This window comes from Triturus cristatus, chromosome 8 (genome assembly GCF_964204655.1).
Source record: "Triturus cristatus chromosome 8, aTriCri1.1, whole genome shotgun sequence".
In the NCBI taxonomy this organism is placed as follows: domain Eukaryota; kingdom Metazoa; phylum Chordata; class Amphibia; order Caudata; family Salamandridae; genus Triturus; species Triturus cristatus.
Genome location: NC_140591.1, coordinates 28,958,658 through 28,976,906, shown reverse-complemented (window position 1 = coordinate 28,976,906; position 18,249 = coordinate 28,958,658). Strand labels below are relative to the sequence as shown.

The window sequence follows — 18,249 nt, the reverse complement described above, 5'->3', positions numbered from 1 at the left end:
ATTCCGCTCATAGCGGGCCTCCGGGTCAAGAGTGATATAGATACCCAGGTACCGAAAACCTTGGGAGGCAATCTGGATCGGACAGTCCCGTGGTAAGGCCGGAGCCTCCCCGGAAAGCACATATACACAGGATTTCGCCCAGTTGATGACCAGGCCTGAGTTGCGACCGAATGAACGCAAAACATCAACCAGGACGATCAGTGATTTACGCGGGGAGGCGAAATACAGAAGGATATCGTCAGCATAGAGGGACACACGGTCCTCATGCTCGGGGGTCCAGCGGAGACCACGGATAGAAGGGTGCCACCGCAGCCACTCCGCCAGGGGCTCCAGGGCCAGAGCAAACAGGAGAGGCGACAGGGGGCAGCCCTGTCGCGTACCCCTCCCCAGCGCGAATGGGGCCGAGACTCGCCCATTCACTACCACCTGCGCCAATGGGCCCGAATATAGCAATTTGACCCAGCTAATGAAACCCGGGCCAAACCCGAATTTTGCCAGCATCGCCCAGATGTATGGCCATTCAAGCGTATCGAACGCCATGGTGGCGTCCAAGGACGCCAAGATGGCCGGCTCCCGCACAAATGGGACACGCGCGAGCACCCCGTGCAAGCGCCGCAGGTTGAGCGCCGTGTTGCGGTGCGGTATAAAGCCAGATTGGTCTTGGTGGACCAAATCGCCTACCACGCCAACCAACCTGTTGGCCAACACCTTGGCGAGGATTTTGGGCTCCGCGTTCAAAAGCGAAATCGGCCTATAGGATGTGACCCGTTCACGGGGCCTCCCCTCCTTGTGGATCACCACAATTGTGGCTAGACGCTGGTCCGGCGGGAGGGAACCCCGCGAGTGGGCCGCCAGGAACATCGCGCGCAGGTGGGGCGCCAACACATCCGGGCGTAGCTTGTAGAGCTCGATGGGAATACCATTGGGGCCCATGGCCTTGCCGGATGCAACCGAGCGAATAGCCAAGGCAATTTCGTCCGAGGTGGGAGGGGCGTCCAGCGAATCCCTGTCCTCCACCGTTAGGGAGGGCAGTGCGATGTCCCGAAGCAGGGCATGGGAGTCTGCCTCCGAGCAGGGGGAAACCGGGGAGTAGACTTCGCGGAAATAATCCGCGAAGCAGGAGACAATGGCTTCCGGCTCAGTGACACACGCACCATCAACACTCTCAATCAAAGGCACCACACGGCTCGCTCTCTCCCTCTTATCCAACCACGCAATCAATTTGCCAGCCTTATCACCCACATCATACAATCGCCCCTGCTGCTCTCTACTGAGGCCCCTGGCCGCCTCCGTGACGAGGGCCCGATAGGCCGCCTGCTTTAGGTGTAGAACATGCAACTTGTCGTCTGTTACCCCGCTTCCCAGGGCACCCTCCAGTTCTGCAATCTCGGCCTCTACCCGGGTCACCTCCTCCCGCTCGCGCCGCCGGGCATGGGAGATAAAGGAGAGGGCCTCCCCTCTAAGAACTACCTTGAAAGCCTCCCACAGGGAGATGGCCGAAGAGACCGACCCCACATTCTCATCGAAATATCGCTGTAGGGATTTGATCAAATCGGCACGAATGGTGGGGTCGCGCAAATACCATGCATTGATTGGGGCCACCCTGCCATCCCCCCTCGGGAAGACGTCGAGGTGCAACAACAATGGGGAGTGGTCTGAGATACCCCGCGCCAGATGGCGCACCTCCCCCACCCACCCTGCGTGGGCCGCCGGGACAAGGATGTAATCAAGCCGCGAGAGGCTACCATGGGCACCCGAGTGGAAGGTGTACTGTCGCAATGCAGGATGCTTTAATCGCCAGCAATCCACCAGGCCAAGCGTGTCCAGAAGGCCGGGCAGCCACGCCTGTGCCCGGGGGAGGTCCCTAGGGGGATGGCGATCCATAGACCCAGAGGCTACCGCATTAAAATCCCCTCCAACCACCAGCAGGCCACTCGGAAGGTCCAGAAGGAGGCGCCCCAGGTCCGCAAATGTGGTGGCTTGTAACCCAGGCGGGACGTACACTGACATAAAGATAAACACTCTACCCTCCATTCTTCCCACCAGAACCGTGTAGCGTCCCCTCTCATCATGGCGCACCTCATCAATCTCCAACGGGAGCGAGTTCTTGATCATAATACCCACCCCCCGCGAGCCCGAGGTGAAGCCAGAATGGGCCGCCAAACGATATCCCCGCCGGTTCATTGCATGAAAGGAGTTACCTATAAGGTGCGTCTCCTGCAGGAAGACAACATCCGGTGAAATACGTTTTAAGTACTGCAGGACCACACCACGCTTAATCCTATCCCCCAGGCCGTTAACATTCCATGACAACACAGCCAAATCCCTACCCCCCATCATACGTCGAAACAATCGGTCGTCCCCCATCGAGCATCCTAAAAACAACAACATAGTAGCGGGTTTGCCCTGCGGTGCTAACAAACAACACACCCCCCCCCACCCCCCGGTCCCAACAAAACTCCCCCCTCCCTGCACCCCTGCATGAGCCCAGACAGCCCCCCCAAAGTGCAGTGTGCCTGTCGCCCCATAGCTAAAATACTAACTAGTCCCCCAGAGGAGGAGGGAAGCCCCCAACAGACCCCGCACGACCTCCATAGGAGGGAAAAATACGCAATCAATAAATGGTGAAGGAACAACGTCCAGAGCAAGGCCTATGCAGTCACCCCTCAATTCTGCTCCGGCGGGCCCTCCTCGCCAGCCGCGCCCCCCCCGCCCCCCCGGCCCCGATCTCCAGGCAGAGTGTCCAGCCAGTCCCCAGCCGCCTCGGGCCGGTCGAAGAAGTGCGTGCGACCATCCACCTCTACCCTCAGCTTAGCTGGAAAGAGCATTGAGTACTTGAGGTTCAGGTCCCTCAAGCGACGTTTAACACCAAGAAAGCTCTGCCGCTGCTTCTGGACCGCCGGGGTAAAGTCTGGGTAGAAATGTACCTCCATGTTGTCAAGCTTGACCGGTCCCTGTTGTCTGGAGGTCTGGAGGATAGCATCTCTGTCCCGGAAATTAAAAATCCGGGCAATGAGAGGCCGCGGCGGGGCACCAGTCTTAGGTCTGCCCCCGGGGACCCGGCGAGCACGCTCCACCGCAAAAAGCTTACTCAGCCCCCGGGGCTGGAGATGGGTCAGGATCAACTCTTCCACGAAAAGATCCGCCGCCTCCGCCTCTCGTCCCTCCGGCACCCCCACAATACGGACATTATTCCTCCGGGCCCGACCCTCGGAGTCCTCCAGTCGCCGGTCCATCAGGGCGCTCGCCTGGCCAAGCCGGCGCACCTCCTTCTGGAGGGCCACCACGTCTGTCGTGAGGCTCGTCGTGGTGTGGGCCAGGGAGTCGACTCGGTCGTTTGTTTTGGACAAGTCTGCCCTCACAAGGCTCACATCCACCAGGACCGAGTCTATTTGTTGCGCTAAGGTGTCGAAACGCTGGTCCACCGAGGCCTTCATCTCTGCGATGGCGCCCATGACGTCCCGGAGGGTCAGATCCACCGGATGAGCGGATGCCTCCGTCGGGCCCACCGGGGATGCACGCGATGTCTCCGGAGAACCCTTCTGGAGCGTGTAGCGGTCCATACTGTTGGCCTGGTGCGCCGTGCCACGGCGGGTCGTCTTCACCTTCGCCCGGTCGCCATCTTGTTTGGTGGACATGCTGGCTCTTCCACCGTCGTACCAAGCACCCCAAACGGGCCGCTATACCCAGTCACGGGTGCCAGGGGGGGGGGCAGGGGCGACCACCGAACCGCGGGTCTACCCACCGCCGGCGGGTCAGCCGGGCTCCTGGACAAAGCCACACCACCACACCCCGCTCCGCAGTCCGACCCCGCTTGAGAGCTAGGAGGGCGCAAAAGCGAAAGTGAAAGTGCGGGGTACGCCAGTCGCCCAGCCCCGTTCGCCGCTGTTATTCACTTTGTCCCCGGATCGCCCCACTACTCCAATCCGGGGGGCCGGCGAGGAGAAGGCCACAACCTTCGATCGATGCTCCCACCGGCGTCCGGGGTCCGATTCGAGCCCAAAAAACGGGTGGCGCCTCAGCTCCGGTTCCCCAACACAGTCCCCTCAACAAGGACAGGATATCGCCAGGATTAATTCAGGAGGTCGCGGAGGTCCTCGGGAGCCTCGCACCTACGCGGCCATCTTGGTTGCGCGCTTGGCTCCTCCCCCCACTGAAGAAGTCTTGAACCGCGGGAAGCTTTATTTCTGTCGCCCTGAAAAATATCCACTAGGTGTGTGAACCATATTTGTCTCGGCCATTGCAGGGTTATTAGAATGAGTGCCATGGTTGACTATTTGTATTTATCTATTGGTTTTAGGAGAAAAGCATACACAAATGTCTCTGACCAGTCAATAGTGCATTCCCCTTGGCTCGATGGTGTGGGTACTTGGAAGCTAAGTGGTGCCATTTTGTTTTTCCACAGTTGCGAAGAGGTCTATGTCTGTCGTGCCCCACCCATTGCAAACTGCATCTAACACCTGTTGCTTTAGTTCACATTCATGGGCTGCATTTGCTGGTCTGCTTAGCTTCACCCTCTGTACATTTAGTACACCTGGCAGATGTATTGGCAGCAGGATTGTGCCCCTTTGGATGGTCCACTTCCATACGACCTGGGTCAGCTTTGACAGAAGTTAAGATCTTGTTCCTCTGGCTTGTTTAGATAGAACTTTGTGGTTGTGCTTGTTTGGATCAGCACTGTTTTCCCTTTATCTGGGCCTGAAAGGCCTTCATTGCTAGTCTTGAGCTTCAACACATTTATGTACTTGCCTGACTGTTGGGCTCCACAAGCCCCCCAATTTTGTGTGTACCCCTTCCTGTGAGTGGCACATCTGTGTGGAGGTGGCCATTGTTGGAGTTGTAATTTGAAGGGTCGCCCAACGGTAAGAGGACATTACAATGCGAATATTCTCTTGAAATTGGTGTTGCGAGCTCACCTTCTCTGTAAATCGTTTAGACAGGATTAAACATGTATCTCATGTCTACTTACGTGTGAGCCAACTGAAACCAGGCACTTGGTAAAGATCCAAGGTAACGGCATTATGCTGAAAGGTAACACTCTGAATTGGTAATGTACCTTATCCATGATTAATTGAAGGTACTTCTGGTGGCTGTGATTCATTGGTGTGGCATCCGTGGCCATGTCGTCACCTCTTTTGAGGAGAGGTATGTCCTCCTGTGGCGTAGTCATTTTGAAACACTGAGTTCTTATACATTGGTTTAGTTGTCTGAGGTATAAGAGTGGCCTCGAGGACTAATCCAGTTTGGGAACAAGGAAATAACCTGAGTAAGTCCCTTGATTGGATTTGCTTTTGGGAACCTATTCTATTGCTCGTTTTAGCAGGAGCTCCATTACATCCTGCTGTGGATGGAGTGACTCCTCTCTGGGGTGAGTCACTGCTTTTGTTGTTATTTTGAGCAGCTCAATGCAAAATCCATGCTTTGTTATTTTCAGTATCTATTTGCCGGAGGTAATTGGCCTCCACTTGTGGAGGAATCCCCTTATCCTGTCCCCTCCTGGTGTCATGTGCTGGGGGTATAGGTGGCGAAAGCCACTTGGCTGCAGGCCTCAAAGCCATCAGGGCTTGTCCTCTTCCCCTTCCTCTCCCACAGAATTGCTGTCATTGAGCGTATTGTTATTGCAGTGGCATGCCTTGTGGGCATGATGGCTGCCTAAAGGATGGTTCTAGGGTACGGTGTTGGAAAACACATTTTCCCTGTGGCCTCTCCATCATTATGGCTCCCTTCTTAAAGCTCCTTGAAACTGAAGGGCACTCCATGACTTTGATTTTTTATTTGTCCTTTTTTTATGTTCTGTAGGGCTTTGTCCACCGTGGGCCTAAAAAGGGCGTCACCAGTGAAAGGCATGTTTGATGACCAAGGCTTGCACCTCAGGCTTGAACCAGGAGACTCTAAGATAGGCATGCATTCTCAGGTTTAGTTTGGTGCACACTAGTCTGCTCATCCTATCCACTACATCAAGGACAGACTTGAGGCAGGTGTTTTAGATGGGGTTTCCCTCCTGCATAACTAATTTGACCCTTTTCTTGTACTCATCAGGAAGGTGCTGTATGATCTGCTCGATCTCCCACTACTGGCAACAAAAGTGGTTGAGTAAGCACATTGTCTGGAGGTGATGCCATTGATGTGGGGGCATAACCTCTCTTTTTGGCTGTGGTGATTATGATTTAGTCTGCAACCATATTCCCCTTGAGGAAGACAGGGCCCTGGGAGGACCATCTGTAATTCTTCCTCGACTTCAATAGTCGAGACGGACTTGAAACTTTTGTTTGAGAATGCCTGGAAGCAGGTAGTTTCTTATTTTGGGGCAAAAAGAGTGTTCCAAGGAAGAAAAACAATTCAGCCTCTTCCTCTTCAAGGTGCACCACGTAGGCATCTGCAATTTTCTTCACAAGTGCTTTGTACACTGCCAGGTCATTCAGCGGTGATGGCATCGAAGAACAAATGTTCCTCTGAGAGGGGTATGCTGCTTACTAGTATGCATCTGTTCTTGGCATGTAGAGCTGCAGATCTACATACTGTGCATAGATCGCCATCTGGTGTTGGGCCCGGATGTTGCAGTTGTTTTTCTCTTGGAAAGTCTTTGGAAGTCACGAGGTATGGGACTCCTCTTTTGGATCATATTGCGCATGGGCTTCGGCTCCATCCTCAGATTGTTTCGCCAGCGGGGAAATGATGGAGCTTTGTAAGAAACAGGAAAGATGCCCCATGTGTGCTGTATCTGAATAAGGTAAAACTGGAACAGATGAAGGTAGCCGGGGAGGCAGGTGGGCGTGTGTAGATCTGCAGCTCTACATGCCAAGAACAGATGCATACTGGTAAGTAGCATATTCCGTTCGAGGCATATGAGCTGCAGATTACACACTGTGCATAGATTATATAGCAGTACTCGCTCCTAGCGGCAACCACCAGTATCTGTTGCAGTTGTTTGAAACAATGTTTTGAGGACAGCCTGGCCCACACTAGCTTGTTGCTTAGTTTGCACGTCTACACAATAGTGTTTAGTGAAAGTGTGCGGTGTAGACCATTTAGCTGCTTTGCAGATATCATCTAAGGGGATGTTCCCTAAAAATGCCATGGAAGCCCCTATTTTATGCGTAGAGTGGGCTTTAGGGGGAACAGATAGCGTTAATTTTGCTTTGTGGTAGCAAATCTGTATGCATTTAACAATCCACCTAGCTATTCCAGATTTGGAGATGGGGTTGCCTTTGTGTGGTGATGAGAGAAAGACACAAATAGTTGTTTGGTCTTACGAAAAGGTTGTGTTCTCTCGATGTAGTAGAGTAAAGCTCTTTTGACAACTAGGGTGTGTGGAGCTCTTTCTGCAATGGTTTGAGGGTGCGAGAAGAATACAGGGAGTTCCACAGATTGATTGAGATGAAAAGGAGAAATGGCTTTAGGAAGGAATTTTGGATTAGTGCGGAGAACAACCTCATTATGATGCATTTGCAGAAAGGGGTCTTGAATGGTGAGTCCTTGCATCTCACTGACCCTTCTGAGCGAAGTAATGGCTACAAGGAAAGCAGTTTTCCATGTTAAAAATTGAAGCTCACATTTATGCAGAGGTTCAAACGGAGGCCCAATTAGTCTTGTGAGAATGCTGTTTAGGTTCCACACAGGTGAGGGTGGCACTCTGGGGGAAATTATTCTAAGGCCTTCCATGAAGGCTTTAACGGCAGGTACTCTGAAGAGTGATAGATGCGGTCTATTTTGTAGATACGCTGCTATGGCAGCAAGTTGTAGTCTAATAGACGTGTAGGCTAGGTTGCATCTTTGTAGGTGTAGTAAGTAGCCTATGATGTGTTGGATAGACACATCTTAGGGATTGACGTTATTGTTGTGATAATAGATCACGAAACGTTTCCACTTGGCTGTGTAGCAAGCTCTAGTGGTAGGTCATCTAGCTCCTCTAATGACGTTCATACAGTCGGGGGAAGATTAAGGTAACCAAATTCTAAGATTTCAGGAGCGAGATCGCAAGGTTGAGCTGAGCTGGGTCTGATCTCTCCATGGTTCTGGGTTAAGAGGCGTGGAGAGAGGTGTAACTTTTGGTGCGGAACTACGGAGAGTTCCAGCAATGTGGTGTACCACGGTTATCTGGCCCAAGTCGGAGCAACTAGGATGAGAGTTAGGGAATGTTGCTGTAGTTTGCGCACCACTAATGGAATGAGTAGGAGAGGCGGAAAAGCGTACGCAAATCTGCTTGACCAGTTCATCCATATTGCATTGCCTTTGGACAATGGGTGTGGATATCTGGCGGTGAAGCTTGGGCATTTGGTGTTTTCGTGGGTGGCGAAGAGGTCTATCTGTGGTTGCCCCCACATTTGAAAGAATGGTTGAAGAACTTGTGGATGAAGTTCTCACTCGTGGATCTGTTGTGTTTGATGGCTCAACAGATCTGCAATGGTGTTTTGGACTCCTGGGACATGTTGGGCTAGGAGAAAAATGTTTTGAGGTATGGCCCACCTCCATATGCTCTGTGCTAGCTGAGAGAGCTGCAGAGAGTGTGTGCCGCCCTGTTTTTGGATATAGTACATGACTGTCATGTTGTCTGTGCGGACTAAGACAGCCTTGCCGGAGACGTGTGTTTGAAAGGCTTTTAGGGCTAGGAATATGGCCAGTAACTCCAGATGGTTGATGTGGAGTAACTTTTGTTGAGGTGTCCACCTGTCCTGCATGGTGTGATGTAGTAGGTAAGCTCCCCAGCCGAAGAGCGATGCGTCCGCAGTTAGAACTATTTGAGGAACCGGCTCTAGGATCGGTCGTCCTTTGGAAAGGTTTTTGGTGGTCCACCACTGCAGAGAGCGATGGGCAAGACCGTCTACCCACACAAGATCTGATAATTGACCTCGAGCCTGGTTCCATTGGCGTGCTAAGCACTCTTGGAGAGGACGCATCTGGAGTCTTGCATGAGGTACTATGAATATGCAAGAGGCCATCATCCCTATAAGTTGCATACACACTCGGGCTGGAAGAGTGTTGTGGTTGAAATCCAGGCAGGACTGGGGTAGGCTAACGCTCTTGAGGTGTCTATGGTGGCACCGAGGTGTTGTTGTATGTGGGACGGATGTGGATGGGACTTGGCGTTGTTTACTGTGAAGCCCAGGTCGTGAAGTAGTTGGATAGTGGCGTGAGTGTGTTGTACACACTGGTTGTATGAGCTGGCTTTTATGAGCCAGTCGTCTAGGTATGGGAAGACGTGGATGTGTTGTCTTCTCAGGTGTGCTGCCACTACCGCCAGGCACTTGGTAAACACTCGTGGTGCTGTGGTGACTCCGAATGGGAGTACTTTGAATTGGTAGTGCTGACCGTCCACTACGAATCTGAGAAACTTCCTGTGAGCGTTGTGAACGGAAATGTGGAAATAGGCGTCCTTGAGGTCTATGGTGGCAAGGAAGTCGTTCTGGGAGAGCAGAGAAAGTACTTGCTGGAGTGTGACCATGTGAAAGGGGTCTGAGTGTATGTATTGGTTTAGGGTCTGAGGTCCAGAATGGGTCTTAGAGAGCCGTCCTTTTTTGGTATGAGACAATATAGGGAGTAAAAGTGACCAATGTTCCTGTGACATTAGGCGCTGTTTGGGTGGAATGGTTGGGGGGAGGTAGATGTTAGTTCTAGACAGTATGATTGAATTATCTGTTGCACCCATCTGTCTGAGGTGATGGTAGCCCAGATAGGAAGGAAATTGTGGAGTCTGCCCCCGACTGGAGTGGAATAGTCTGGGGGGAGTGGAGGGAAGTCACTGGGTGGGGGTGGAGGCAGAGCGGGAGGTGTTAGTTTTGCCTCTGCCTTTGTTGTTGTTACCCCTGTAAACTGCCTCTTTGGTAACCCCTAGTGAAGGTGGATTGGGTAGGGGCCTTGTAGGAAGTGGAGGCGCTGTCGGAGGAGTAGCCTCTGGTGGTGCTTCTAAAGGAGGAACGGCGAAAGGAGTGCCTGGGAGCTTACGACTACAAGGCTCCCATAGAATTTGCTGTGTCGGTGTCCTTTCATTTTTTTCGAGGGCTACGTTGACATTAGGGCCAAACAGATGTTTCTCATCAAAGGGGTGGTTGAGGATGGAACTCTAAACCTCAGGTTTGAACCCTGAAATGCGTAGCCAGGCATGCCTACGCAGAAGGACCCTAGTATTTATTGCCCTGGAGAAGGTGTCAGCTGCGAGGGCACAACGGATGGAGGTATTAGTGATAGTTTTACCCTCCTGAATTAGTTTGTTGGCCATATGTTTATATTTGTCAGGGAGGTGTTGAATTATTGTCTGGGATGTTATAGTCGTCCCATGGGTCTGGGGAGCCTGTAGGAGTAGGGTCCCCTGTTGGTTGGTTGTCCGCCCCGTCCACTGTGTCGTAGATAATGTCATCATCATCATCCTCATCTGGAGCTGGTGTGGGAGGATGATGGGGTGGGGGAGACAGAGGAGGAGGAGGAGGAGGAGGAGGAGGAGGAGGAATCCTCAAAGGGGAGGTGGCTAAGTCTCTCCTTTTTGGTGGTGGAGCTGGTGCAGGCGTGTCCAATGATCTTTTTCTGGTGCAAAGCGTCAAATGCCCTGTCTTTGGATCCTTTACAAGGGTTTTTTGGTAAGGATCGGGTCGAAACAGTTCCTCTGTAAGGGGCAGATCCTTCGGTGCCGATGGTGTCGGAGCCGTGGGTTTGGCACTGGTTCTTGGTTTGGAACCGTGGGGTTTAGAAGTGTCTTTTGACTTCCTCGGTTCCGAGGTGGGTTTCGGCTTTGAGGTTTGGGAGTCAAGGCTTTTCGGTTTCTTGCTCGGCTCCGAGGATGTTATTGGTGCCGAGGAGCCGGGGCCAGTCTTCGGCACTGAGTGCATCGGTGTCGAGCTCGGCGCGGACGAGGAAAGGGGCGTTTTCTTTTTCGGTGCCGGTGTCGATGAGAGTTTTTCAGCACCGAGGGTAGGCTGGCTCGAGCCCGAGCTGCCTGAAGGTTTGATGGGCTTCTTAACCGGGCCCAGAAGCGAGGTATGTCTCTTGGTGTAGACCTAGGCCCAAAGGCAAAGGCGTGACCGAAGCCTTTTTCAATGGCGTGGAGGGGGGTTTGGGGGTCGACGTTCGTACTGACGAAGGAGTGCAGCCTTTTCAGCTTCAAGCTGTCACTTCTTGCATTCGACGTCAAGCACTTGGTACTGAGCAACAGTCTTTTTATTGAAAACAAAGACAGCAAGCTTGACAAATACATTGACAATGCACAAATGTCCACCATTACCAGTTCAGCCATTTCGCAGCCCTCTTCCCACACAGCCCAAGCCGCGTCGCCGTCTTCCCCAGTACTGGGAACGTCCCCCACAGTGGCAGCGCTATTACACCATCTAGTTGACCTGGACACCTCCTAGGCAGGTGGTCCCTCGGGACCCTTTACTCACTGTCATGGGGATCCAGTGCTGCCCTTCCCGGTAACCGCTTGCTCTCAGTCCTTAGTTCAATTGTCAGAGAGATACAGATGTTGCCTCTATACCTATTCCACTTACCCCACTTGTGGACCCACTTGCGCGGGCACCCCCTCCCCGTGAACACCGCTTTTTCTGCAAGCATGGCATAGTCCATATCTTTAGCCCAGTCCACTAGACTTGGTGGGGTGCCTACTCCCCATCGCCGTGCGATGTTCCTTTTAGCTATCCCCTGTGGGGAACATTTTGTGTGAATTTGTGGCGGTACTTAGGCAAAACTTAAAGAGGATGGTATTCATTTTCCTTCGTGGCCCCACTTGAGTAAATGAAGAAGAAGAAGAAGTGAAATTTATATTGCGCAGGACAATAACCCTCAGGTATCAAGGCGCCTAACAAAAACCAGAAAATGATCAGAAAGAGGAGACAGGAAACCTTACATGTAGGCTTGCCGAAAGAGAAGAGTTTTTAAAGCAGAACGAAAGTCCTGCAAGGACGGGAGAGATCTCAGGTCCAGGGGGAGGTCGTTCCACCACTTAGGAGCAAGAGTGGAGAAAGCTCTACCTCCCCACTTGGTTTTTCGCACACGGGGGGTAGTCAGACGCAGTTTCCCAGAGGAGCGCAAGTTCCTTGCGGGGATATAGTGGGAAATGATGGACCCAATTCCTGTATCGCTATTTTTGGCAATGGCTCTGTAGGTCATGCATAGATTCGTTGTTCTACCGGCAGCCAATGCAGTGTTTTCCTGGCTGCAGAGGCCGAAGAGCGTCTGGGGGTGTCCAAAACAAATCTGGCTATGGCGTTTTGGACTACCTGTAAGCGATGCAGCTGGCCTTTGTTAAGCCCAGCATACAGTGCATTACAGTAGTCCAAACGCGATCCAATGAGCGCAACAGCTATTTGTTTTCTTGCCTGCAGGGAGAGATAATTCCTGATCCTTCGTAAGGTATGAATCAGACCCCAGCAGGTGGAAACAGTTCTGCTCACCTGGCTGCCTAAGTCGAGAGCCGGATCTATTAGCACCCCGAGGTTCTTGGCAGATGTTGTAGGGGAAGGGCATGTCCCTAGTGAGTCAGGCCACCAATTGGCTGACCAGATGTTTTCTTTCCCCCCGAACACCATCACCTCAGTCTTCTCCCCATTCAGTTTTAGAGAGTTCTGAATCATCCAATGACCAACCGCCTCCATACAAGATCTAAACCTGGAGGCGATTAGATCATCAGAATGGGGAAGAGAGACGAGGATTTGCGTGTCGTCTGCATAAGAGACTACCTCCATCCCGAAAGATCTTATAAGTTTGGCCAGTGGGGTCACATAGATATTAAAAAGGGTTGGGCTAAGAGCAGACCCTTGAGGGACCCCACATAGCACAGATCGGGATGGAGATAGGAACTCCCCCAGCTTGACTCTCTGCTCCCTCCCTGTGAGGAAGGAGGTCAAAAGATCCAACGCTGCGTTCTTCACCCCCACCTCCCTCAGTCGAGATGTAAGGACTGAGGGGGAGAGGGTATCGAAGGCCGCAGTTAGATCCAGCAGGACCAGGAGAGAGGTCTGGCCCTCATCTACTGTCGTGCGATCTTTCACTAGGTTCTTCTCTTAGTCGTGCTTTCTTGGGAGAAATTATTACTGTGTATACCATGATGCTCAGGTGCATCTTGGTATAATTTCCTCTTCTTTCCTCAAAATGTGAAGAAGATCGGTTGAATTTTTGTGATTCTTCCAGAGCTCCTCCATCTTGCATCCAAAATCTGAAGATGGTGACCAGCCACAGGAACTTCTGGTGTGCACGTCTGATGTTACAGAGGACATACCAATAATAATAATAATAATAATAATAATAATAATAAAGCGTTTTATAAATGGTGATGATGAAAAATAACGGCCACAAAAAAAAAAAAAAATAATAAAATAAAGGAGAAAATAAAAAGACTATATCTGACCAAACCACTAGATGAAGGAGTAAATTTACATCATTTAAATCAAGAAAAGATTCACACTGCAAAACCAGTACTTCCATAGACACAACTAGCAGGGATGTGTCAGAGCTTCTACTACGCCAGAAGCCAGTCTGCCATCACCTCAAAATGTTAGAAGCCAGAGAGGGACTGACTTGTTGATGGTTTCAAGGAGGAAAAGGGGGTTAGTTATTGGCCTCTACTTTAAGATCCCCCATAACGTGGGTCTTCAGGCGCACCATAACTGTCTCTGAAAGTCAATCCCAGCACAGCAGGGCACCATAATAATAATAATCATCCACATTTGTGCGCGAACAATCACCCGTAAGGGTCTCTAGGCGCTGGGGGCCGTCGGGGAGATTAAGCAAGCTATTGCCCAGAGTCACATGGTGCTGGGCTAATCTGCTGCCGGCGCCGGGGATCGAACCGTGATCCCCAGATTCCGGAGTCAGTCGCCCTGGCCTCGGCGCCACACCCCTTCCTCTGACCATGATGCAGTCTCTCTGAACTCTGCCCCTACACAGCAGGAGTACTGTCAGACTAAACATCGAACTGTAATACCATAAGCTTTTAAAGATTTTATCATAAGATTTTTATAAACTTCAGTGAAGTTGCGCGAATGAGGTGGGTGTCATAATATTTGCTTTTAGGTTTACATTTTTTTTCCACCAGTTTGGACATAGCAGTGAATTGTTCTTAATCTTAAGAGCAGAGTCACTATAAACGGAGTCTAAATGTAATTAATTCCTGTGACTGATTACATATTCATACGATTCTATGTAGAAAAATAACTTACCTGCCGGGCAGAAGACATTTTTAACTTTCTCAGAGCCCTGATCAGCCATGGAATAGGCCCCTAGCTCTTCTTTGATGCTGTCCGAGACCATCACTATGTTGAACTCTTCTGTAATAATGGAAATATTTCACAGTCCGTCACATCAGCTGGAGTGTGTGGTGGTGCTCTTCAACTACCCACTTGCCTCGCTACATGCATTTAGTTCACAGTCAGGCACTGGAGTAGGAGGTAGCGCCGTGGACATCGGTCATTTCCTTGTGGTCCTGATTACATTAATTCATTTCAGTCAGTCACGTGAGCTGGAGCGGGTCCCTGCCCTCTTCATATCTCACAGGGCGCATTACACCCATGTCATCTCAGTTTTCGCAGCAAAATATGGGGCGCTGGACACCTCGGTCACCACCTTGCTCTCATTACATCCATTCATTCATTTCACTATCAGTCACTCGAGCAGGGGATGGGGCACTGGTCACCTTGGTTGCACCCTTGCTCTCCTTGTGATGAATTAATTATTCATGTGATTCCAAGTACAAAACAAAACTTACCTGCCGGGCAGAAAGCATTTTTAACTTCCTCAGAGCCCTGATCTGCCCTGGAATGGGCCCCTCGCTCGTCTTTGATGCTGTCTGGGACCATGACGATGTTGAACTCTTCTGTAATAATGGGGAAACCAAATAAATATTTCATTATCAGTCACATCAGCTGGAGTGTGTGATGGTACTCCTCAACTACCCACTTGCCTCACTACATGCATTTAGTTCACAGTCAGGCACTGGAGTAGGAGGTAGGGCAATGGACATTGGTCATTTCCTTGCTGTCCTGATTACATCCATTCATTCCAGTCAGTCACCTGAGCTGGAGCGGGTCCTCGCCCTCTTCAAATCTCACAGGGCACATTACACCCATGTCATCTCAGTTTTCGCAGCAAGAGATGGGGCGCTGTACACCTCGGTCACCTCCTTGCTCTCATTACATTCATTCATTTCACTGTCAGTCACTCGAGCAGGGGATGGGGCACTGGTCACCTTGGTCGCACCCTTGCTCTCCTTGAGATTGATTACTTAGTCATGTGATTCTAAGTAGAAAGAAAACTTACCTGCCGGGCAGAAGGCATTTTTAACTTTCTCAGAGCCCTGATCTGCCGTGGAATGGGCACCTCGCTCGTCTTTGATGCTGTCCGCGACCACCACGATGTTGAACTCTTCTGTAATAATGGGGAAACCAAAGAATTATTTTAAAGTCAGTCACCAAGGCTGGAGTGTGTCCTGGTACTCTTCAACGACTCACTGACCTCATTACAAGCATTCATTTCACAGTCAGTCAGGAGGAAGGGCCCTGAACACCTTTGTCATCGCCTTCTTGCTCTACTTGTTACATATATTCATTTCACAGTGAGTCACATGAGCTGTAACGGGCCCTGGCCCTCTATAAACCTCACTCGATGAACTACATTCATGTCAGCCAGTCACTGCAGGAGGAGATGGGGCCCTGGACTCTTCATTACATCCATTCCTTTCAAGTAGTAAAGGCCGTGTCCTCCTTGTCCGTAATATCTAGCATTTCTATAGGCATATCTAGCAGGGCTGTTTCAGTGCCTCTACCACAGGGGTCTCCAACCTTTTCTGCAATAAGAGCTACTTACGTTCAATGAAACTCATCCTGAGCTACTAATATTATGAGTGTCTTAACAGTGACCACATTAGACAAGATTACATCGGTGGCCACCATATACAAGATTAGCAGCAGTGATCACCGTGGTGTTGTTTTACCAGCAGAAATGTAAAAAAGCCTTTGTCAATTTGGATGGCTCTATGTTGGTAATTCAATTCCAGCACAGCAGGGGCACCATGGTGCCATCTGTCTCTGAACTCTATCCCTACACAGCAGGAGTGTTACCATACTAGGCTAAAGTAAGAACGGCCAGATGCACAAAGCAGTTTTTCGGTCGCAAATGCTCAGAGTTGGAGTTTGTAAACTCATTTTAGGAGTTGGTGACTTTTCATCGACTCCTGAAATGGGTTTAAAATGATAAGGATCATTATTTGGAAGGGGCGTGTTAAAGGCATCCTTTCCAAATTTATCAATGGGTTAGGACCCAAATTGCGGTCGTATACCACTGAAAAGTTAGCGATCCCCAAGTTGGTGTTGTAATCAATCAATCAATCAATCAGGGAATTGTGAAGCGCGCTTCTCACCTGTGAGGGTCTCAAGGCACTGGGTGGGGGTGGTGGGGGGAAATGCAGCTCCGAGTCAGCAGAATAGCCAGGTCTTGAGGCTTTTCCTGAAGGTGTGCAGAGTGGGGGAGCGTCTGATGTTGATCGGGAGCTTGTTCCAGGCCTTTGCCGCGATGTAGGTGAAGGCTCTTCCACCCGCACTGGTTCTGCGGATGTGCAGGATTTCTGCGAGGGCGAGGTCAGCAGAGCAGAAATCCTGGGTACGTGGAAGGAGACTCTTTCGTTGAGGTATATGGGCCCAGTGTTGTGGAGGGATTTGTAGGCGTGGGTCAGTAGCCTGAAAGTTACTCTCTTCTAGACGGGGAACCAGTGGAGGTCTTGCAGGTGTTGGGTGTTGTGTTCATGTCGTGGGATGCCGAGGACGAGTCCGGCCGCGGTGTTCTGGATGGTCTGGAGTTTGCGTAGCAGGGATTTGTTGATTCAAGCATAGAGGGCGTTTCCGTAGTCCAGTCTGCTTGTTATGAGTGCGTGGGTGATGGTCTTTCTGGATTCAGGGGGATCCATTTGAAGCTCTTGCGAAGGATGCAGAGGGTGTTGATGCAGGTGGAGGGGACGGCATTGATCTGGCGGGTCATGGTGAGGGAGGAGTCGAGTACGATGCAGCGGTTAAGGGCGTGGTCGGTGGGGGTTGCCGAGGGCGGTGAGCCACCAGGTGTTGTCCCAAGCTCAGGGGGTGGGTCCGAGAACGAGGAGTTTTGTCTTCTCCGGCTTGAGACAGCTGCTGCTCATCCAGAATGCAACGTTTTTCATTCCTTCCTGGAAGCGGAGTCTGGTGGCGTTGGTAACCTATTTGAAAAAGGGAAGGCATCCCTTGGGTCATCGTTCCCTTTTGAGTAGAATTTTTTTTTGTTTGTGAGTAGATAGTGGACCATTGCAATCTCTCAAATGAACTAAACTTTTCTTTTTAAATACAGCCCGGTTTCCTATAAGCAAAATGGACTGCATTTAAAAAAACAATAAAGTTCACTTTATTGAAATGCAATCAAAGACATGGTGATCTACTGATCCCTGAATGCCACCATCTCCGTGATGGCATACAATCATAGTGTGTCACAATTTGCAACCTACTTTATTCATTAATATTCATGGGGTAGATCAGATGCTTATCAACTACGATCTGGATTTTTAACAATTGACCTATTAGTGCATAGGTCGGGTCTCAAAAATCTTTATTGGTGATAATACTACTAGTCACAGTTTGAGAACAGCTTTTTGCAATAGATATTAGTACATCTGGCCCATAGTACTGTACGATGTTTAAGATTTTATCATAACATTTTTATAATATTCAGTGAAGTTGGTCAAAAGACAGGGGAGTCATCATATTTGGTTTATGTTCTTTCTTTGCCAGCTGAACATATCAGTGAATTCTTATTACTCCTAATAGCAGAGTAATAATAAATGTGTGTCCCAATGTAATTCATTCTTCTGACTGATTACATATTCATGTGAATCTATGTAGAAAGATCACTTACTTGCTGGGCAGGAGGCATTTCGAACTTCCACAGAGTGCTGATCAGCTTCGGGATAGGCCCCTCTCTCTTCTTTGATGCCGTCTGAGACCATCACTATGTTGAATTCTTCTTCTGTAATAATGGGTAAACCAAATAATTGTTTCACAGTCAGTGGCATGAGCTGGAGTGTGTCCTGTTTCTCTTCAACTCCCTACTGGCCTAATTACATCCACTTATTTTACAGTCAGTCAGAGCAGTACAGGCGGGATCTTTGGACACCTGTTGTCTCTCCACATTTCATCCACCTATGCTTAGATTTCATTACATTTATGGCTGACTCAGGAATTCACAAATACATCTTTTTCAGGCAATAACATGGACAACAAGAAGATCTTCCGTATTGTGTCCTAATTGATCTCT

At 50.4% G+C, this 18,249-nt stretch overlaps 1 protein-coding gene across 6 annotated transcripts in view; it reads right to left on the bottom strand.

Moving 5' to 3' along the window:
• LOC146799879 (uncharacterized) overlaps nt 1-18,249 on the bottom strand; it is a 159,476-nt gene that overhangs the window by 134,608 nt on the left and 6,619 nt on the right. For 3 of the 6 annotated variants that reach the window (XM_085620796.1, XM_085620799.1, XM_085620797.1), the window contains exons 2-5: nt 17,851-17,961; nt 15,238-15,345; nt 14,687-14,794; nt 14,142-14,249 (exon numbers count right to left, since the gene is read on the bottom strand). In XM_085620796.1, the coding sequence (XP_085476922.1) occupies nt 14,142-14,249; nt 14,687-14,794; nt 15,238-15,345; nt 17,851-17,961 (435 nt within the window). The remainder of the gene's footprint in view (nt 1-14,141; nt 14,250-14,686; nt 14,795-15,237; nt 15,346-17,850; nt 17,962-18,249) is intronic. The other 3 variants (XM_085620798.1, XM_085620801.1, XM_085620800.1) reach the window with 1 other exon arrangement.